The sequence below is a fragment of the Anas platyrhynchos genome, chromosome 19, assembly GCF_047663525.1.
Source record: "Anas platyrhynchos isolate ZD024472 breed Pekin duck chromosome 19, IASCAAS_PekinDuck_T2T, whole genome shotgun sequence".
Taxonomy (NCBI): Eukaryota; Metazoa; Chordata; class Aves; order Anseriformes; family Anatidae; genus Anas; species Anas platyrhynchos.
In genome coordinates, this window is record NC_092605.1 from 10,719,933 (window position 1) to 10,742,109 (window position 22,177).

A 22,177-nucleotide genomic window follows, 5' to 3' on the forward strand; every position below is an offset into this window, starting at 1 on the left:
CTGAAAGCAAATGTCCGTCTAGATGCTGCTGTAATTCAGGAGGTTGTCCCAGCTGAAGAAAGTCAGCGATGAAGTTGCTGGAAAGAGCTTAGAGCAGGATTCCCTGTCCCGGTTAACTTGCAAGGAAAGGCAGAACGAGCCCCGGTACCAGCGAGCTCGCCAGTGGCTGCACGCCTGGCACGGGAACGGGACATTTGTGGTCCCCAAATGTGCACCCCAGTGCACGGCTCCATCCCTGTGGGGGTGGAGCTGCCCTGTGCTGGGGAAGGAGCTGTGAGTGTTCCTCCTGATGCCCTCACGGGTCGGAGTTAATTAGAAAGTGCTTGAGAGAGAGCAGGGCTGAAGGCGCCGGGTGGAGCCTGCCTGGCTTGGAACAACCCAGAGGTGTCCCCAGCACCACCTGGAGCTGCAGGAACAGTCCCTGCTGCCCCACAGCAAGCACTGCTCCCTTGGAAGTGGCTGCTTAATTTGGTGTAGCTGCTTGCGTGTCGCTACAATCCTGTGGGTTTAATAGCTGGCACGGCCAGGAAGAGGTGTGGCATTGGGCATCAACTTCTGTAAAAAAAGAGAACCCCTCCTTTTCCATGTTTTCACTCTACTGTCTCAAAGTAATTCCAGAGTTTCTGTAATAACCATGTCCCTTCTGCAGTCTGGGACCAGCTGAAGTGGGTGAATGGTCCCCACGTGCCGTGGCAGGGGTGGCACTTGGGGGCGGTGGCACTCAGAGCTCCTGCAGTGCTCCAGGACACCTCCACACTAGTGCCTGAGACGGCTTAAACAGCATTTTTGTACACTTCCACCGAGTGGTTTGTGTCTGCCTGAGGCTGCTGCTGACAAGTTGTAGATGCAGAAAGCACAAACCAGAGCTCAGCACTTGGAATGGGATCAATATAAGGAACCACGGGGCCTCTGGGAGGAGGGCGTCAGGCAGAGCCGCTAAGGAGCGCCGTACAGGATCACAGCGAGAAGGCTGCTCATCCAGCATGAGCAGAGCTTGCCTCATGGAGGAATTAAAGGCTGTGTTTGGCAGATCATTGCCCTGGAAGCGGCGGCTTTCTCCAGGGATGTGATTTCTCAGAGGTGACCAAGCCCTGGTGCAAGAACTCGATGCAAGCCCTGCCGACACAAGGCACATCTCCCATCTCCCTGGTGGCTCCAGCTGGTCTTCAGGGAGGAAAGAAACGACAAGAGGAAGGGAAGAAAGCTGGAAAACTGAAGACAACTCCCTGGGGGGCAGGGGGGTGTTCACAGAAAGTCTCGCTTTGGCCTTGGGCCTGGGAAACCATGAACAAGGTGGGATCAGTGAGAGGCTGCCTGTGGGGCAGGAAGCACCTCTCGTAGGATGCACCCCCTGCCCTGAGGTGGACACCAAGGAGGTGAGGGGGGAGCCTGTGGGACCTGTCCAGCAGAGGGGACTCGCTGTGGATGAGGAAGGGCCTGGGCCAGGAGTCCTGCCAGGAGCTCCCACCGATGGCCTCGGGCATCCCATTGCCTCTGGGAGGTGCCAGCTGCGAGGTGTCCAACCCCAGCCCTGCGGGTCGGCCACTGTGGTGGCAGGGGACATCTCCAAGACCAGAGGGTCCTCTTGGCCACCAAAGCCTGCAGAGATGTACCACAGGTGCAAGGAAGGGAAGCCCGGGCTGCTCCTCCCAACCCACACTGGGCCACGGCTGCAGGGACACCAGCAGGGACACCAGCGCGGCGCTGGCAGCGAGCCCGTCCTCAGGCCTGGGCTTCGCCCCGGCTGCCTCCTGCACCCCAACATCTCCCTGGGGTTCGGCAGGAGGCTCATCTCCCCCGGCTTCGGCCACGTAGAGATGAGCTCCGTGCTCTAAGCTGGTCACGCAGCTCCCTCTATAGTCAGTGGAGAGAGATGGGGGACCCGTCCCTCTGTCCCTGTCACCGGGGGCTCTGCTCTCCCCTACCGTGGCACAGGAGCCGGGGGGGATTCAGCTGGGCCAGAGGCCCCCGAATGCCTGCAGCCAGCTGGGGACACAACCTGCCCCTGCACACCTAGGGCCAGAGGCTGAGCCCATGGGAACAGAGATCGCTGCTTCTCCGCTTGCCCCCAAACCACCTCCAAAAAGCAAACCCCAAATCCTCGAGCAGCGGGCTGGGAGCACGCACCCGCAGATGCCAAGGCAGATGGATGGCGCTGGCAGGCCGATGGCAGGAGGGCTCCAGGTGCCAAACCTGTCCCTCCACCCGGCTGTGCGCTGGCAGCCTCGGCACGATGCTTGTAATGCCCCTCCTCTGTCATCTTTTACTCAAAAAGCCTGCAAATCCTTTCTCCAGGGCACAGGGCTGTTTTATGGCTGGGCTATAAAACCCTGAGGAATTTCTCTCCTGATGGAGTGACATTAATGCCAATAAACTGACAAATATCGTGGGTGAATTTAATGACCAGAGCTAACTCCAGGGCACTGGTTTGCAGCAGCCCATGATGGAGAGGAGCGGGCAGAGGCTTGCAGGGGCCAGAGGTGGGGTTTCGCTTGCGGCATCGTTCGGAGCAGAGGAGAGCACAAGAAACGGGAGGCGCAGGTTGGGCGCTCTGGGAGCTGTTCACACTCTCGCAAAAATCATTGAGAAGGGAGGGAAAATTCGCACTTGTTCAGAGCTTTGAAAAGATGAATATTTGAGATTTCTTACATGTGGGTTTTTGTTGCTAAAAGGGCAGTGTGGCAGGGTTTTGCTTCGTGCACTATCCCTGCTCCAGCTGTCATCGACTCCTTCCCATGTGGTTTGCAGGCTTCATGCCATGATCTGCCTGTTGCATGGCTCTGGGACATGGCATCTCCGATCACCGCAACTTGGCTTTTTTTTTTCTCCCCTCAGAAAGTAACTGGAAGCTAGCACGCAGGCGAGAAACGTAGCATAGCTGCACAACTCTGCGGTTAGCTACTGCTGGGTTAGAAATCACCCCCAGAGGCAAACTCTTATGATTTTACCTGTGCTGGTAGGACAGCTTCAGATCTTTAGAATATATTTTGCACAAGTGAGGGCAAAGGTGTTACATGTTTGGCTGTTGGAAAAGCTGCCAACACTCAGCCTGGGCACTGCCCAGCTTTGCTTTCTGCTCACATTTCATTTCATTGCCATGTCCTGCAGATGTGCAAAAATCAGTGGCATTTTCTTTTTATCCAAGTTAAAAAAAAAGGAGAAAAAAAAAAGAAAAAAGAAAAACACAGACATCATGCAAACATTTCTGCAACACGATATTTTTGCATAAATACATCACCGGAACCAGGCACTGCAAACACCATTTAAAATAACACAACTTTTCCTCTACGGTTTCCTGACGTGTGACATGAGATGCGTTACGGATGGAGATACAGAACCTAGCGCATTGGATGGGGTGAGCGATGAGACACGCAGGGGAGAGGAAGGCGGGCTGGATGTGTCTGTTAGGCTGAATGAATGAGGCTGAATTAACACAAACCGTCTCCAGCAGCTCGGTTGTGGAACATTTGCTGGGAGTTTGCCCGAGCTCACGCACACTCGCAGGGTGGTTAAAACGTGCTGCATGCTCCCCCGGCGGGTCCCTGCCCGTTATATGCACTGCTTGAAATGTGTTACACGTGAAACATGAACGGAGCGATGTGATGGTTGAAAGAATCAAGTCTTATGGAGAAAACATGATGTGCTGTGTGAGATGCAGCGGCAGGCAGGGAGATGGCAGATGCTGCAGGATAGTTAATTCCTTAATTCTAAACACATTGGGTCAAGAGGAGGCTCTGGGAGAGCTTTGCCCATCGGCAGATGGCTTGGTGAGATGATAAATTAATATTGTTATTGATGGAGAAATGGCGGAAATTGTTAGATGGCATTTGTGTTTGGTTTGTTTGTTTTAAATGCTCATTTTTACCAATTATTTCAGAACATTCCCTGAATCGGGGACACAAAACAGGGGGAACATAAAACACGCTGTGCCATAAACAGGGCTCAGGAAAAGCCGGTGTTCAAAGGAATGCCTTTGCTGTAGGAAACTTCATTTCGCCTGCTTTTGTATAGGACGGTGGATTATGCCAACAATAAACCATTCCAACTGCTGTGAAATCGTGCTAATAGCCTGCGAGTCGGGGAGCTGCTCATGCACCAGCATATTTATTACAAACCTTTGTATCTGGTGGCTCCAATAGCCACATTTTTGTTATAACCTGTGGGGGGTTCGGAGAAGCATTTAAATGTGGCGATCTCAAGTTTCAAGAGCAGGAGCAGTTGAGAAGGCAGGGGAAGGGGAGAAGAACAATTGCAGAGGGTGTTCGAGGAGCAGATGAGCCCGCGTCTGGGAAGCGTGGGCTTAAAGCAGTGCAAAGCGCCCAGCGGAGGCTGGCGGGGCTCTGCCCGGCTGCCGGGGGAAACTGAGGCAGGTGTGGGGTGCTGGGGGCTGGGGAATGGGAAATGCCAGGGCGAGGAAAGCCCTGGGAGACATGGGAGGTGGGTGCCACGGCGGGGCTGCCTTGTGATGGGACACATGGGGAAGCCAGGGATGGGGAGCGAAAGGGGAAACCCCCCCGCGTCCCTGGGGTGGAGGCAGCTGGGGTGAGCTGGGACAACTGGAGCCCTGGGAAGGGTGCTCTTCTTGTAACGTGGTGCATGAGGCAGAGCAGAGAGGGGCTGCACCCCAAAAGCAGGTTCAGGGGGAGCACAGGGCACTGGGGCTCAGCACCTCAAATTCCCCCCAGTGCACATCGTGTCTCCTTAGTGGCCATATAATGGGGCAACTCAGAAATCTGCCATTGGAAAAGTTTTTACAAGCTGAAAAAAAGAGGGCAGGGCTGCCTGAAGAACTGATTGCTTTTTCTGCTCTGGCAAAGCATGTCTTTTAAGTGGAAAAGAAAAATGAAGAAGCAATTTTAATTAAAAAACTGAAAATGCTGAAGGCCTGGCGCTTTCCAGCCAAAAATACCCAGCAAGGCCAAAAAGCTTTCCATTTCTTGTTGAAATCAGTGCTTTGAGAGAAAAGAGGTGAAGCTTTCTGCAGGAAAGCCTGGCATCTCCTGCTCTGGGTTTGTTTGATCCCTTCAGCAGAGCCACAGGTTTGGGATTTATGCCTCATCCAGCTGAGGGTTAAAAAAGCGTCCTTGCAGGACTTGATCCTGTGTAAAGCAACAGAGCTTGGGTAAGGTGGGGGCTGCCGGGGGCACCCACCTGTGCCACAGGGCCACCCCATGCCTTCTGGGGACAGCTGGCATCAGGTGTGCTGGGAATCCCCCTAAAATACACCCTGCAGAGGCTGGGGCACTTGCCACTGCCAAAGAGGAGACCTCAGAAAACCCAGTCTGCTGAGAGAAAAAATAAAATTGTTTCCCATTTTACTGCTCAGGCCTCATCCGGAGGAGAGGAGTGGCTGGTGCATGGGTTTGGTGCTGCCCTGGCTCCCGGGGGTTCGGGGGAGGTGAGCGCTGGTTTGCAGACCCCACGTCTGCCCCACACCTGGGGCTTTGCACGAGTCTGCCCTGATGCACGGGAGCGAGAAAACAGCCCTTGTAACCTGGAAACATCTCAAAAAACCCTCAGCACGGAGGACCTGTCTTGGAGGCTTTATCCTCATTGTGAGGCTGGGAAGACCAGGGGAATGAGGGCAGGGAACAGGAGCGGGAGAGGAAAATTCCTTTTGGTGGCTTGGCTGGGAGAGGAGCAGGAGGAGGTGTGCACAGCAGGAGCGGTGAAAGCAGAAGAGGCAGGAGGAGAAGGGGCCGTGCTGTCCCACCCATCCCTCCCCCCCAAAAAAAATGTACCTTTGCAGGCCTTGCGGTGGGAGATGGGTTTGCTGAGGTCTCGGTAGAAGCCCTCCTTGCAGTAGTGGCAGTGCCGGCCGGCCGTGTTGTGCCGGCAGTTGAGGCAGACGCCGCCGCTCTTGCGCCCCGACAGCTTGTAGAGCTCCATGTTGAAGCGGCAGCGCCGCGCGTGCAGGTTGCAGTTGCAGGCTGCAGAGGGCACAGAGCACAGCCCATCAGCACCCCGGGACCCCCAAAACACAAGGGGTCCCCCGGGGGTGCCCACCCCGATGCCAGCCCGCACCTCTCCCCGACCGCCACTTTCTGGTGAACCCGGCTTTTTGGAGGGGAAGCCGAGGTCAGCGAGACTTCGTGCTTCAACTCCGCGCCTTACAATGAGCCTTCTGCCTCTCCCCGCTCCTCGTGTGAATTAAAAGCTCGGGGCGGACAGGGAGCTGGCACGTGTGGCTGGGACACGGCCACGCACGGCTTTGCTGCCGGAGCTCTGCCCTGTGCGAGCCCTGCTCTGCTCCCTCCCCTCGGCTCCTGGCACTGCAGGGTTTTGAGCCATGCAGGGCACAGCCCCCTTTCTGCTCCCCAGCACCCCCTGATCCCAATCCCTCTGCCCCAGGGGGTTCCAGCACCCCCATCCCACCCTTCCCAGTGTTCTCATTCATACCCACCCCGACACGCGTGTTTGAGCTCTATGAATCACGTAAAAGTCTCATTATCTTATTCCCTGGCTCTCCTTGCCATGTTTGTATGTGGAACACAAGGCTCCATGGTGTGTGTGCAGCCTAAAACATCCCACAAGGCCTCCCATCCCGTCCCGTCCCGTCCCGTCCCATCCCATCCCATCCCATCCCATCCCATCCCATCCCATCCCATCCCATCCCATCTGCTCAAACACTGCTCCAGCTGTGACCAAGCCTGCTGGGAGACGTCCGATGTCCCCCCCGCCATGCACCCTAAAGTCAACACGGGCGCTGCTGTCACAAGGGGCCTTTGCAAAAGGCAACTTGAGGACTTCAAAAGCGTGACCCCTCTCCTGCCGCTCCCCAGGGCTGTCACGGGGCCGTCAAGAGGCGGTCGCTGGGGCTGTGCGCTTTGCTGAGGGTTTTATAGCTTGTTTTCTTTTCCCTTTGCTTTTATTTGCTCTTCACCCCTGAACAATGCAGCTGTGCAATGCCAGCCCGCAGCTGGGCCCCCCGCTCGGCGCGAAGGTGTCACGGCCCTGGGCTTGTCACCTTCCTTTCCAGCAGAGACATCTTAATCCTTCATTCCTTCCTGTTTACCTTATGGTGCTCGCCCAAGACAAAGGCATGCTGTATTTGTTTAATTATCAAATTTCAGCCCCCAAAATTACAGTGCAGTTCCAGATTGTTTATTGGGAACAATCCCCGGCTAACTCATGATGCAAAACCATAGTGGGGAGCACAACCCTCCGGCCACATCTGCCCAGCAGGACGCAGAACCGCTTCCCTGCTTTTCCCCATGCAACCCAAACTCCTGCAGCTGCCGTGCCAGGGCCCGGCATCACATCCCCACCAGACCCAAATGCCTGCAGAGCTGGAGAAGCAGTCGGATGGTGTGAGGGTGGCCCCAGGGCACTTTGTCAGCCGTGAGACAGCACAATTCCCAACGCTGTGGCTTCAAACTGTGGTTTGTGTCCCCATAGGTGAGCCCCCAGCCTGCGGGGACATTTGCCATCTCCCAGGGCAGGAGAGGAGCATTGGGGTGAGCGGCCCCACAGCTCCTGTGTGCTGAGGGACTCGTGGCTTTGGAGACCCAGCTCGGCCTCAGTTTGCCGATGCAGTGAGCGCAGGTAACTGGGCAGTTTGCATCAGAAAGAAGCACAGGGGATGTGCCCTTCCTGCTAAACCTCAGCGCTGTACACGTGGGATCGCGGGCTCTGCCCTGCAGCGCGCGGGAACAGAGCCGTTGGGGAGTGGTGGTGGAGTTCACAGAACACCAACCCTTGATTTGCATCTGGGAGAAGCTGAGATTAAACCCTTCCCGTGGGGCATGCAGGGGCAGGTGGTGGGGTGAGACCGAGGGCTGGTCCTGCTCCGGCAGCAGCAGACTGGCTGAGGCGGGGACAGGAGCTGTGACACAAAGGCACAGCATGGGTGTCCTCCGGGCTGTGGCTAACCACCAAGGCACGTTACCAGCACCAGGCGCATCGCTTGGCTTGGGCAGAGAAGATATTCAGGTCCCTCCATCTGTCCCCCTGCCGCAGGCTAGGAATGTGCAGGCACATCTCTGCCACTGAAAGCCTTGAGACTTGCCAGCAACTCCCTCTTTGGTGCTACAAACCGCAAGATTTACACCCAGCTGAGCAACATGGGGAGGTATTTCTCCAAGGGGTGGCATGGAGACGACCTCCTTTTCCCTCAAAGCCAGCAGGAATTCATGTTTTCCAGAGTGCACAAGCTTACCTCCTGAAACTGGTGCTTGAGGAAAGCTGGCGCTGCTACTCCAGTATTTTGCAAGACTGCATTGGCAAGTCCTTTTCCAAAACCCAAGGCTGAGCCCACCCGGACAGTGAGTGAAAATCTTCGCATTTCTTTGGGTTACTTGATAAACAGAGATGTGTTTGCAAAGCCAGGACACGGAGCTCCTGGGGTTTTCTCAAGGTCTGTGCAAATATTTCATCTGGTCCCGCCGGGCAGAACTGCGCAGGCAGGCGGCGGAGCGAGCAGGGTGCACAGAGCTGCTCACAGCCTGGGATCGATTTCAGGCTTACAGGGATGCAAAAATCCTATGTCTGGAGGAGGGAAGAAGCTGAACCTCATATGAGGCTGTGGGGGCCACCTCTCTGATACAATTTCTTGGCGAATTTTGTCTCCAGCAGCATGGCCTGGGCTGTCCCCTCTTTCCATCTGCCCTCCCAAGACACTGAGGGCATTTGCTGGGCACTGGGCACCTCCTAATCCCATGATTTGCCATCATCCCCACCTCGGGATGCACCTGCTTGTACAGACAGTGGGGCTAAACCCCCAAAGAGACTGCATTTTGTGGAAATAGTTGTCCCTGTGTTATCCCAGAGCAGACAGCGCTGTGCTGGGAGCTCCATCTGTACCCTGATGTGCCCAGAGATGCCCGATGGGAGAGGCTTAGACAGAAGAACCCTCCTCTTTTTTTCCTGACAATAGCACATAGGGACGGAGGAATTAGGGCAATGCAACAAATGGTCCATGCAGGCGTCAGAAAGTCCCTGCTGAGGTTGATGGTGGGGTACATCACGCTGGTGCCACAGGCTCGGGGCAAACTGGTGATGGGGGCACGGAGATGCCGAGCTAGGATGGAGGCACTCAGGAAAGGAGGCTCCCGCTCAGCCTCCCCTTGCTGAGGGTCCATCGCCCGCTGTGCTGAAGCCTCTTGCCTGGTTTTGAACACGCATTGGCCTGGCTTTAATTTCCAGCCAATGCTCCTCGGTTCCAATTTCCCTGCTGCAACAAGCGGCTCTTTAGCAACCCAGCCTTTCTTTCTATGAACATCTTTGCTGGGCACAATAAAAAATCACCTCCCAGGGTCAGCACCACCTCTGCTCCTCATGCTTTGTTTTTCTCTCAGTGGAGAAGATGCTCCAGCTGAAGACCCTGGAGCAAAGCACATGCCAGGTGCCACAAACTCCCCGATGAACATTTCGGTTCCAGTTGCTCAGCGAAGCTCAGCGCTGCTGCCTTCTGCTCCTTTCTTTCTCTTACTTTGCCAAGGACCTCCCCAGCCTTTTGTTCGCTGACTTTATTGTGCACAGATGTACACAGCTTCATCAAAGGGCCTCTACCTGGGCTGCCAGGCTCTGACACCAACAACCAAACGTCCCTGAAGTGCAGATGTTCAGAAACCTGGAGGAGCTCAGAGCCAAAAAGGGGAAAGTTGTGGTCTGGGGCCAGTCAAATAAACTACAACGGCGGCAGCATCCCCTCCTTAAATACAGCATCTTGGTAGAGAAACTCTGTCGAAGAAGGTCAAGGCAGGCAGGATTTTCCATTTGGGGGAATGAGAGGAGATATCCGGGTTGGAGGTGCAGGCTGATTGTGGTCCTTTGTGCTGCCACCGCGTCCCCAGGCCCCGTGTCCCTGCGCCCGGCGTCTCCCCGGACGCATTCCTCGCTGCGGTTTTCATTCAGCAATGACAATGCTGCCCTTTCAAAACACCCCACCCTTTCCAAACTTATATTTTGGCAATTTTCAAAATGAAAATTGCTTTTTAAACAAACGAAACCCCCAAAACATTTTGTTTTAATTTTTGTGAACAATAATTCAGGGGAAGGGGGGAAGGGACGGGGGAAGAAAGAAGAAGCCAGGGGCTGAAATTAATCTCTAAATTTGACTTGAATTTATGAATAGCCTCAGTCTCCTTAAAATTGTCCCTTTTCCAGATAATTTTTTTTTCTTTCTTTTTTCTTCTCTCTTTTTTTTTTCCCCCCAAAAAAATAACTGCTAGCTCAGCCCAAGCCATTATTTGTCTCTTGCAGGATCAAACCTCACGTGCTTCATGTAGCAAGGGCCACCCTGCCTGTGCCTGGGCCCCACACCCCTGGAGACATCTTTGGGGATACTTTTTGGGGGGTCCATATGGATACAAGAATATATACACCTTAACTCCTAGGGAAGGGATATCACAGATGGAGCAACCCGAACTGGTGGAGACCTGTCTGCTTGCTGGACCAGAAGATAAGGAGAAAGCCCTATGGATGGAGTATGGATGGAGCCCTCCAGCATCTCAAGCCTTCAAGCCTGATGCTTGGTTTGAGGTTTTGGAGCAGCCGGCAATGAACCTGGAGATGCGGAGGAGCTCCTGCACCATGCTGCGGGGCTGCACCTGGGGAATGAGCCCCAGTGGTGGCCCCACATGTCCCTGGGGGCCTGGATACTGTCCCCACTGGGACAGGGATTTTCCTTCAGTCTTGTTGCATGAAAATGGTAAAGTGTGGAAGGACCCAGCTGTGGTGGCAGTGAAGTCCTCCAGCGTGTGTGGCCCAGGAGCACAGAGCCATCAGGACACATGGCCAAATCCAACTCTACTGGCAGGGCAGGTGGCCCTGTGTCTCCTGCATGGACCGGTGCTCTGTGCCACACTGAGCCAAACCCTTTGTCTGGGAAAAATCCATTTGTGTGCACTAAGCTTGAGGGAGGAGGAGGATGGGAACTCGGTTTGGTTTGCTAAAGATGATCCAGCAAAGGAGAAACCCAGGGGAGGCTGTGGCTGTGAGGGAGACGCAGGGTCTGTGCCAGGCCCCAGGTTTTCTGACATAAGGCACAAAATGATGGAGGAAAATGTGTGTACTTGCCACAGAAAATGCATCTACAGCTGGCCTCACCCACAAAACCAGAGCCACAAACCCAGCTTGCAGTACAGGCAGGGGAAGGGGGGGGGGGGGGGGAGGCCTGTCCCTGCTGACGTACCCCAGAGAGAAAGGGACGGGGAACAGAAGACATCTCTATGTGTGGAAAACCCAAGGAACGGCAATTCTGGGGAAACAGCTCTGGAAAAGACGGCTTCAGAGCAACCGAGGAACGCCCAGGAAGCTGCACATCCCAGGGGCCCTCTGCTCCACACGCTGCCCAAACCCCCACGTGCCCATGGACCAGGAGGTCCTGGAGCTGTTCCACCCAGCGTGGGTTGTGCAGGGTGCAGCCCCAGCCCGTCACAGCAGCAGGTTTCCTGCCCAAGATTTCCAGATAAGGCCCCTGCTCTCCTTTATATTAAAAACGCCAAGCTCACTGTTTGGGCTTAAAGGTTTGAGACCGGGCGTCTGACTCAGGCTGAATGTTTTTGGACAAGTTCCTGCTAAAATGATTCAGTTGCTAATGAGAAACGAGGCCAGTGAAAAATTGTGCCAATGGCAACAAATTTGGGGATTTCTTTCCTTAAAGAAAATCTATTGCCCTTATATTTGAAGCCAAGGCTTAAAAAGAAAAACACTGCTCCCTGGTAGGGATGTGTCTTTTGCTGTCTCTGAGAACTGTTCTAAGATGAACTGCTCCAGCTTGCTTGAATTTGTCATAAGTCACTGAAATTTGAGTAAGTCAAATTTGAATTTGAATAAGTCACTGAAAAAATGGGGGACAATTTTGGTCAAAGTTGGGAGAGATTTGCAAATAAATTCCTGAAGAGCTTATTTCCAGAGGCCAAACCAAGCGCAAGGAGCAGGTAGGAGAAGCAAACACGTCAGAGCCTGATGGATTCAGCCCAGGGGTGTTTGGGGGATTTGCCCTTGGCCAAGCAGAGGGTAGGGGTGAATCAGGCACGTGCTGCTGCCCATCAGCACCTGTAGCCAGCTCAGATATTGGCTCTCAAAGTGAGCAGCAGATGGCTTGGCAAAACCCAGAGCCCAGAACCAACGTCTGAAATAGCCGTGGTCACTGGCGTGGGGTTTTGGGAACAAACAGAGAAAGTCTGGAGCTGAACACAGACCAAACCCCAAAGGCAGGAGGAACAAGTCCCATCAGATCCACTACAGAAGGTCACTTTGGCAACACTCACCATCACCAACCTTTCTCCAGTGCCGTGGGAGCCAAGCCCTGCCCTACACCTGATGTCCCTTTGGGTGCACTGCGGCCAACCCAGCACGGTGCCTGCCCGTCCCCACAGCAAGGGATCCAGTCCCAGCACCGACAGACACCGCTCGCGACTTAATCTGCAGCGTGAGCCTGCCCGACTGATGCACGGTGTTATTAATTTCAGGGGGGGAGATGTTTTGATAACTGCTTCCACATTTATTCCTCCCGGACCGGACTGAAGCACCAGGATCTCTGTAGGTATTTCCGGGCTGTCCACGTGGCCCCTCAAGGAGCACCAGGAGGAAGAGCAAGATTTCTCCCTGGGAGATTTACGGCTCTGAGACGTTCAGATTATGAGCCAGATTTTATCAGCCTCTGAGCTGTCGAGGTCTCCCCGCTGCTCACCACCACACGTGGCAAGCAGCTGCTTGCATCCAGCAAGGTCCCACTGATTTGTGTATTCCTGCCCCAAATCCTCGGGGACATCTCCAGTGACCTACAATATCTCCTTCAAAGCAACTGGGCAGCTGATGCTCTATCAACAGGCAAAGAAGATGGATGAGAAACCTGTGGGCCTGTTGTGTTGCATTGAAATGTTGAGACTTCTGGCAGCTTCTCACCCAAGGCATTTTATCCCAAGACAAAAGCAGTCTTACTCAACACAGGATACAAAGCACAAAGCCGAGCCCTGGTGCAGCACACAGGCTTGTACTCCAAGTGCCTGGAAATGTGCTGCAGTTTGCCCTCGCTTCCTCCAGTGAGCATTCTGGCACTGGCTGCCCCAACAGAGACACTTGAGTGGGGTTTTTGTCCATCTAAAGCCCCGTGAAAACTGTCTAGAGATGAAGGCTTGAGCCTTGTAGCCCTGATCCTGGGTTAGAAGTGGACCAGGCACCCCTGAGGGCTGGGAGGAGACACCCAGGTGGTCCTTGCCTGGAGCCAGTGGGTGCCAGGGGGTGTCCTGTCCTGCACTGAGGCTGCGAGCATGGCGTGCCCACCTCGGGGCAGGCTCTGAGATCGGGGATGAACCCTGTTTTCTTCAGTAGCTGCAGGACCTGACCAGGCAGTTTTCTCTTCCAACCAGGCTTTGTGCAGGAAGTCTGCAGTTAAGTTTCATCCCGGAAAGTACTTGATCAAATTTTTTTTTTTTTTTAGAAAGGAAAAGTCTAGAAGCAAACTCTTTACTTTGATCTGGGAGATGATGCCAGGCAGCCATTAGTGGTTTTTATTTAATTGCACCATTGAAACCTTGCCTCCCAAGGTTGCAATACCTTGAAATGAACAGTTTGCATCCCGTAACTCACCCGGCTGCCATCTGAAGGTGGGAGCAGATGGGGACCTCACCAGGGACCCTGTGGGCACCCAGGTGCAGCAGAGAGCCGCTGGCCATGGGCTGCCCACCGGCTGAGTCCCCGGGTGCCCCAGAAGTGTCAAGTCCAGGGGAATGCGAGTGGGGACAAGTCCTGGATTTAGGCTCTGCCTGTGTGCTTTCCCTCTTATCTGGTGCCCTTCTCAGCAGCTTTCCTCCCACTACCACGGGTCTGTGGTGTGGTGGGGGAAGGCCTTGTGGTGCTCACCTCTCTGGTTGGCATGGACCGTGGGGGCCTTAGTTAGTGGTTTTCGAGGCGCTAACATCAGCATCCCTATCCCAAAGCACTTGGTCTCACCAATATTGTTGTATTTCTGTCTTAAAATCAGAGCCCCAGAGCTCACAAGGAGGGGATGTGCTGGATCTGAGTGCTGGTGCTCCAGACCAGAGACAGGGCACTCATCACACAGGGGCATTGCTTTCCCTGCACAGAACGAGACATTTTCCTGAAGGTTTTCCCACACTCCCAGTAAGACGTATGCCACTTGAGAGTTAAAGTCACAGCAGAAAACAATATTGAAAGAATTTGCACATACAGAGCAAAGGTTATTGAAATGCAAAAGGCACAATAATGCAACCAACTCAGCAAGGAGGGAAAAGATTTAAATATCTGTATTAAATCCTCTCAGCCTACAGTGCTACAAACAGCCTCAGCTCTGCTCCAGCACTGCCCTGGGGAATGGGGAGACTTGGAACTGGCAGCTCTGGGGTGACAGCGATGCCAAGCAGGGTGACAGCAATGCCAAACAGGGTGAAAGCGATGCCGAGTGGTTTTAAATTTGCAGGAGCTGCGATGCCTCCACAGAAGTCCTGCTCTGCCTGTGCTCACCCAGCTGCCCGTGAGGTCGGGCTGTGCAGGGCTAGGGCTGACAAGCAAACACAGCGTGTGCAGGAGCGTGTTGTGTTGTTTTAACCTTAGATAATTTCCCAATCTTGTCTGTATTAGGGCCAGGGAAATTGTTAAACCATCCCCAGCCAGACTCATGACTGAAGCTGCAGCTCTGCTCCTATGCTCACTGCATGGCTGGCGGTCACCTCCAAACCCAGCGGTGTCCCCTCTGAAGTGACATGGAGATGGTGGCACCACCCAGACAGCCTCTGTCACTGTGTCACTGCAGGATGGAGCAGCTGCAGTCCCTGACCACTCCTAGCTGGTCAGCTCATCTGCAAACCAGCCCTGAAAAGGGCCTGAGTCCCTGGAAATCTGCAGAGTGCTCAGCAGAGGCAGGTGTGCACATGGGAACATCATTCTGCCCTTGTGCATCCATCATCTCCCCATTATGTTAATAAACTGTTAATAAACTAATTGGTGCAAATTAATTAAAGTTTCATTGGCCCTATTTCAGGCAGTGGCTAGGACAGTGAGGATCATCTGTCCCCGTGCATGGCAGGGAAGGTGGCAACCCACCACTGGCACAGGCTGTGTTTGTTCCCACTGCTCTGTCCTTGTTCCTGCTCTGTGAATGACCCAAAATTCAGCAGCTGTCCTGATACCAGGGCACCCAGCAGTGGGCAGTGCCAGCAGCCTGCTCAAGCCTCTCAAAAGGCACATTTGCATGATGCTTGGACTCCCCTGGGCCACCACCACTGGTGACAAATGAGCTGGACTGTCCCCTCCCTGCGCTCCTGTGCACCCACAAACTGCAGGTGCAGAGAGGGGCAGAGAGGGGCAGAGAGAGTCCTGCCTTGGCTTTGCCACTGATCCCAGTGTGAGCCTGGTCAAGTTATCCATCACAGCTGTGCCTCAGATTCCCATACTGGAAGCCTCAGGGAGACCTGGTTACAGGAAACCCTCTTTCCTTTCTTCCTTCCACCTCCCAAGGGTATTAACCTGGACCCTGTATCAGCCCTGTGCTGGCTTTCAAGACCCCGTGCAGGTGTGAAGGGCTGGCGATGCCTATGTTTGCTCAGAGATATTCGCACCTTCAGGGCTGTGCACAAAGCTCTCCTTTGTGGTATGCCTGAGCCCGAGTAAACAGAGCAATCTTATCTCCAGTGAGGTTATCGGGGATCTAAGACAGAAGGAAAACTCTGTCTCATGTGCCTGACCTCCCCAGCAGTTATCACCGGTGCAGACATGGATGTATTTCAAGGAGGTGCTGGGCTTTCTGCTCCCGTAGCCCAGGCGAGTGCCGAGACTCCCCTGCAAGGTTCTGCTGTGTTTGGTTTTCTTGGAGATTGGGGTTTTATCGGAGCAGACAGGCTTATCCCTCTTATCAGTGCTACTGTTAATGGATTGCTTTCGGCTGCCGCACAGCAGACCAGCGGCAGTTTGTTGGAAGCTCACCCAGAGCCGGTGCTGCCGGGAGCGATGTGCTCCCCGTCCTTCTGCAGCACTGGCACTCCTCGAATGCCAGCATCATGGTCTGTGTGTGCTTATCCACACCTGCAGCTGCTGTCCACTTCAAAAGGTTTTGGTGGGGGATCCTAGAGTTGCTAGGCTCCTTACACAGAGAATGGAGGTGCTGGAGACACAAGCATCTTTGGGGTCGTGGTACCCGTGGACTGCACAGCACTGGGCAATGCAAGGCAGGGGCCATTTCCCCCATGGCCATAGCCCAGCAGCACCAGGGGACACCCTTGAAGGATGCTCAGCTCATCTCCAAGGTGGGATGAGGCTGGGAGCTCTGCCCTGGGCCCAGCCCAGCCCCTGCAGCATTATCACAAATGAAGCAGGCAGACACCTGCTCGATCCTGAAACAAAGCCACCAAATCTGGACCTACAGAGCCCTCAGGAAAGAACAATGTGCCTGGAAATGCCAACCTCACATCACCCACACCATCCGAGCTCTCTGCTAGCTATAGGGGTGCTGCTGTGAAGCCCCACCACCACCCAGCGCCCATCTCCATAACCCCACAGCCGCTGCCAGAGACCAGCAGGGACTGAGCAATGACAACAAGAGCGGCCAGGCCCAAGCAGAGGCATTGACAAGCCCTCTGGGAGGAGGTGGGGGTCCCGCTGAGCCCAGGGGTCCCAGCCGCTGCCTTCTCTCCTGCTCTCAGGGATGCTGCAGCTGCTGCACGCTCCCATGCCTGCGAGGCAGATTTTATCAGACGCCTTTAATTAGCTTATCATGGGCAATTAGCTCCACTGCTCAGACTGCCCCAGGCACAGTCTGCAGACCTGGATGGTTTCAAACCTATTCAGAATGCTCTGAGATGGGCTCAGGCCACTCCATCCCAGAGAGGGACCACTTTGGTCCCAAAATCACCGGTGCCAAGAATGAGGACTCAGTCTGTCCTGGGCCTGAGCCTGGTTATGGGTCCCCAGCCATCCCTGTGCTGACAGCAAGGAGAGAGCATCACAGAGTCCTAGAAGGGTTTGGGTTGGAAGGGACCTTAAAGTCCATTAAATCCAACCCCTGCCATGGGCAGGGCCCCCTGCCCCCAGCCCCAGGTGCCCCCAGCCCCATCCAGCCTGGCCTTGGGCACTGCCAGGGATGGGGCACCCACAGCTCCTGGGGCAGCCTGCGCCAGGGCCTCGCCGCCCTGTAAGTGAAGAATTTCTTCCTTATGTCTAATCTAAATCTCCCCTCTTTTAGTTAAAGCCATTACCCCCTGTCCTATCCCCACACCCCTGACATAGAGTCCCTCCCCAGCTCTCCTGCAGCCCCCTTCGAACATGGGCAGGCCTCTGTGAGGTCTCCCCAGGGCTTTCTCCTCTCCAGGCCCAACACCCGCAGCTCCCTCAGCCTGTCCCCACAGGAGAGGTGAAGAGCTCCCAGTGAGAGCACCACAGGGTGCCACATGGACACGGGGCAGCCTGAGCATGGCCACATCCCCATAAACCCAGAAGCCACTCATGATCATATCCCCATCCCCCAAACCCTCACAATGTGCCTACATTGAGCTTGAACTCAACCATACCGGGCGACTTCAGAGCTCCTACCCAAACCACCCCCTCCTGGCTGCTCCCCACCCCGAGTGCCCATGGAGGGGCCCTGTAGGGATGCCTGGGGAAGGCTGGCGAGGGCAGGGGGCCGGGCAGGGACCACACAGCGCCGGCGGTGAGGAGGGCCCGGCGAGCGGGTGGCCGTGGCGCGACGGTGCCGCGTGATGCGGCTGCAGCTGGGGTCACGTCTCCCCCTGGGATGGGGTTGGGAAAGCCACTTGCCCTGGGCTGGAAGATTAATGATGCGAAGGGCAGGGTGACAGGTCTAATTTGTTCATTCTGGATTTCTTTTCCTTTTTTTTTCTTTCTTTCTTTTTTCTTCTTTTTTTTTTTTGAAGCGATCCCCACTTTTCTGCAGTCCCAGATGTGGCGTGAAGCTTATACTGAGCCCGTCTTGGTGGGAGACCTGCTCTGGGCTTCAGCTGAAGTTCATGAATTTTTGCCCAAGTGTTGCAGAAAGGAGATTGCATTTCTTCTAAGGAAACTGCATTTCCTCCAGTTCCAGCACCCGGCTGGGAGCAAGGACTCCTGTATTTCAATCTGGCCTCTGCTTTTGCGTCTTGGACGCTGCTCTGAGCCAAACCTCTGATCCTGCTGTGGTTCATTTTCAGGCGCGTGTGCCCCAGAAACTTTTTTTCTAAATTAATTTTTCATACAGAATTCTTTTGCTTGATGGATGCAGTGAGAAACTATTTCCCAAACAGGAAAGAGGACCTCCCTCCCCCCTCCTCTCTCTCGCGTGGATGTTTTTAATAACAACATCAATTGTCTGCAAAAGACTTATTCCTTTCTGACCTCAAAACAACTCCTGGTTAGTGCATTCCAGCATGGCCACAAAACGAGCCTGGATGACTTCACAGAGCCGGGCGAGAGGCTTCCCACAACCGAACACAGAGAGGGGCCTGATCCTGGCAGACAGGAACTTGGCTTCGCTGGGGGCTGAGGATGCTGAGCACCTCCCGAGTGGACCTGGGTGCCCAGGGCAGCGATTTCTCCATCATTCCTACCTTCAGCTCCCCAGCCATGCCTGTTTCTCCTGAAACCTCCTCCTGCAGAGACATCCCCATTTGTCCTTCATCCCTGAGCCCCTTGTGTGGTTCCTGGTGATGCCAGCTCCATACGGCATGAGCAAGAGGGACCACATGATGCTGGAGGTTTAAGGGACATCAATGCAGACCAGCATCTGCACCGCGGTCTTGCATTCACAGCCCTAAGAGCCCAATTTGCAAATTTGCAGTCCTGCATGGCTGGACCACAGTGATGGTCACAGGACCCAGACCCCAAACCCTGGCATCCCACTTCAGCCGAGGGGTATTTTCCAGCCAAATTATCAATTGATTACAGCAGCTTGGGACCAGCTGGAGCTGCCTGCAAAGTCCTGGGGACCGAGCTGTAAAGAAAAGCTAGTTTTCCTCTTAGGTCATTGGAAATACCCATCTGGGCATTTTGGAAATAGAGCATTTTGGTTTTCCACTGCAAAAGGACACTGGGAAGCCAAGGCCACCTCAAGGCAGGCAGAGGAGGGAAATCAAGCCACAAACAATCCAACTAAATAAGCGTTTTGGGGGGGATCAGATAAAATATTTCTATGGTCTGAACTACCGGCGGGACGGGGGAAGGGAAGTGCACAGGACAGCAGATGCTTTGGCAGGAGAAGGGAAACAAGCTGCAGCTCAAGCCTACCTCCGGACAGAAAAGATTTTGCAGTTCCCAGCTTGGCCAGAGACACTGACGCTCACCCACTCCCCATGATGGGAGCTCCACAAGCGGCCGAAACCCACCCGTCCCACCAGGACCAGGAGAGCCAGAGCAGCCCCAAGCAACCCCTGCCTGCTCCTTCACTCGCCCCAGAGCAAGCTCGGAGCTGTCGGGCAGACCCAGAAGTGCATTAGCTCCGAAACGCCTGACCGCAGCGCAGGCTGACGTGTAAAATCCCTCCCACGGAGGATTTTTGGCTGGGTTTCTGGGACAGCTGCTCCCTGGACCACCAGCCCTGGCGAAGCCCAGCTGTGTCCCCTTGGGTGACAGCAGGCACTGTCCCGCCTGGCCAGGTGTCACCCGCTGCGGCCAAGCAGGACGAGCATCTCCACGCCTGGCCCGGGGCAGCTCCTGGGCACTGCCTCGCAGTTGTCTTCCTTTGGGCAAGAGCTTTCCAGAGCCAAACCTCTGAAGTGTCTGTGGTTTGCCCATTGCTGCACACAAGGCTTTTAAGTGCTTGTTTGCCACGGTTTGCATCTCTGGCACAAAGCTTGCCGCAGCCCTGGAAATAACCCTGAGCTGAAGCCTGATCCCCACGGCAGGAAATAAACATAATTTTATAAGCGTTAACAGACAGCAGAGCACCGGCAGGAATACGCGGCATTTCCTAGGAACCCAGATGTTTGCAAACCAAAGGGCTGCTCCAGCGCGCCGCACTCGCGCGGGTGTCAGGGTACGCTCAGGGCCTCAAGGGATGTTCCTACATTAGGAAACAATGTCCTTGAAAACCACAAAAACAGGGACTCTGGGGACGAGGTGAGGAAAACGAGCCCACGACACCCACCAAAGTGGGTGATGCCACCGCACCACCAGGGCTGGGGGAGCAGGAGGCATCAGGCAGCCCGTAAGGGCAGTAGGGCAAGGTGAGGTGGGTGGCAGCTGAGATGTAAGGGGACTCAGCTCTCAGCCCTGTGTACCAGCTGAAGCTCTTTTAGGTTCTTACAGGCTTAAATCTGGCCCTGATTGCTTTCTGGCTGCCATGCAGGGAGCTGGACTGGGGTCCTGCCACTCGGCAGTGGGCTGGTTGCTGACTCCCTGGCCTTGTTTTCACCTGAAGGACCTGGGAACCTCCAGTCTCAAGCAAAGAACCAAACATATCTTCATCAGGGCAATTCCTATTTCTCCCTTTCAAAGCAAACTTGTACAATCAGCCCCAAACACTTTCTGATGTCCCCTCCAGGAGCTGAAATCTTCACCTTTGGCCAAGCACGTTTCCCAGATGGAGAAAACTCTTTTTCTCCCTCTGAAAGCAAGCAAAGCAGATTTTTTCCAGCTGCATCATTTCGGGGAGTGCAAGTGAGAGGGGGTTATTTATTGCTTTTGTTGACAAGCTAAACTAAACTGACACTTGTAATCTGGAATTGGAGTATCTGCTGCAGCCTCGCGCGGAGACATCTGTGGGCGAGAGCTGAGCCAGGGCCATCAGCAGGGGGCTGGCCTGGGCACGGCTGGCTCAGTGCCAACGCTTTGGGCAGAGGGGCAGCCCCATGGCACACAGGGGTCCTGCCCGTGCCCCCCGTGCCCCCCTGGGTGATGGGGAGGGATTTGCATCCCTTGGTGTTGGAGGATGAAAAGGATTTCTCCAGCAGCACGGACACAGAAAGGCCCATGGCCACCCTCCATCATCACCCCCTCACCATCAGACTCCAGTAAGAGGTGGTGCCCAAAATGGGCCGTTTCCCTATGGCCTGAAAGGATCCAGGACTCAGGAGCATCAGCCCGGGGAGGTGGTGCTGCTTGCCCTGCTTCCCACCTCACCTGCCCTTGGCAGCAGAGCAGAAAAATTGCAAGCGTATTGCCCTAAGGACATGGGATGAACATTTCTAGTGAGGCTTCATCAACAATAAGCCCTTGAGAACAGCCTTCATATTCACTGTCACTCAGCTCATATGTTTAATAAACCAAAACGCCTATTCTTTCAGGCAATACAGTCCCAAATCAATATTAATCAGGCCAATGCCCAGGGAGTCCACCTGGATAGAAAAAAAAATTGGTTTCACAGCAGTTGGAGGTGAGAAGCAAGGGCATGGGTCAGGGATGCTGAGCTGCTCTGTGAGAGATGGGGATCACGGCCATGGCTCCTTGGGGTGTTCTCCATCTGCCCCAGTGACACTGGGAACATCACCTGCTCCCTGCACCCTGAGCTGCATCCTGCCTTGTAGGACACACAGACACTGTGAGCATCCTCCTTATGCAATTTCCCTCTTTTCCTTGAAAAAATGCAAGAGATGGATTCCTTCAGAGGGTTTTTCACCTCCCTTTCATGCCGCTGTCCTGCACTGAGCTGCTTTGCTAACAGAGCCGGGCAGTGTTGGCTGCGGCCCCATGCACCCACCACATCCCCTGCTCTGGGCAATTGCTCAGCCTGGATCCTGCCCAGCTCATTTTTAACCTTCCACAACTTTGGCTCTGGCAGAACGGAGGCTGCTCCATGGGTAGCCTATTGGAAGCAGCACTCCCTTGTATTTGCCTCTCCAGGTGGTAACAGGCTGAAAAACACCAGTAATCCCTCTGAATAAACCACACAGCACAGAAACAAAGTCAAACACCATCGCATTGTGCTTGTCTCCTTTTACCACAGGCTGGTTCAGCCACCCAAGATAAAGCAGGCGAGGATCTCACAGCTGGGACCCAAGAGGAAGAGGGAGGAGATGTTCACCAGCCCCCCCCTTCCCCTGCCCTGGGGGGATTGCCTGCAAGTTTTCCACATCTTATTTCAACTGCACCAAGAAAAAAAGCCTCCTGTCCCATCCCCTCCCACCACTGGTGCCTTTCACCACGTTTTTGGCAAAGCTCCATCTGATTTATTTGCTCCAGCCATTGCTACATTCCCCTTGTAACTCCAATCGCTCCCAGGATGCGTCCTCACAGGCTTCACCTGGAGGACATCCGTCTGTATCAGCACGCTGCTCCGAGCTCAGCTGTG

General features: G+C 54.6%; 1 protein-coding gene across 2 annotated transcripts in view; it reads right to left on the reverse strand.

Moving 5' to 3' along the window:
• The window catches only part of NTN1 (netrin 1), an 84,532-nt gene that overhangs the window by 33,061 nt on the left and 29,294 nt on the right, over window positions 1-22,177 (reverse strand). For both annotated transcript variants that reach the window (XM_027471677.3, XM_027471676.3), the window contains exon 2: window positions 5,742-5,930. In XM_027471677.3, coding sequence (XP_027327478.1) covers window positions 5,742-5,930 — 189 coding nt within the window. The remainder of the gene's footprint in view (window positions 1-5,741; window positions 5,931-22,177) is intronic.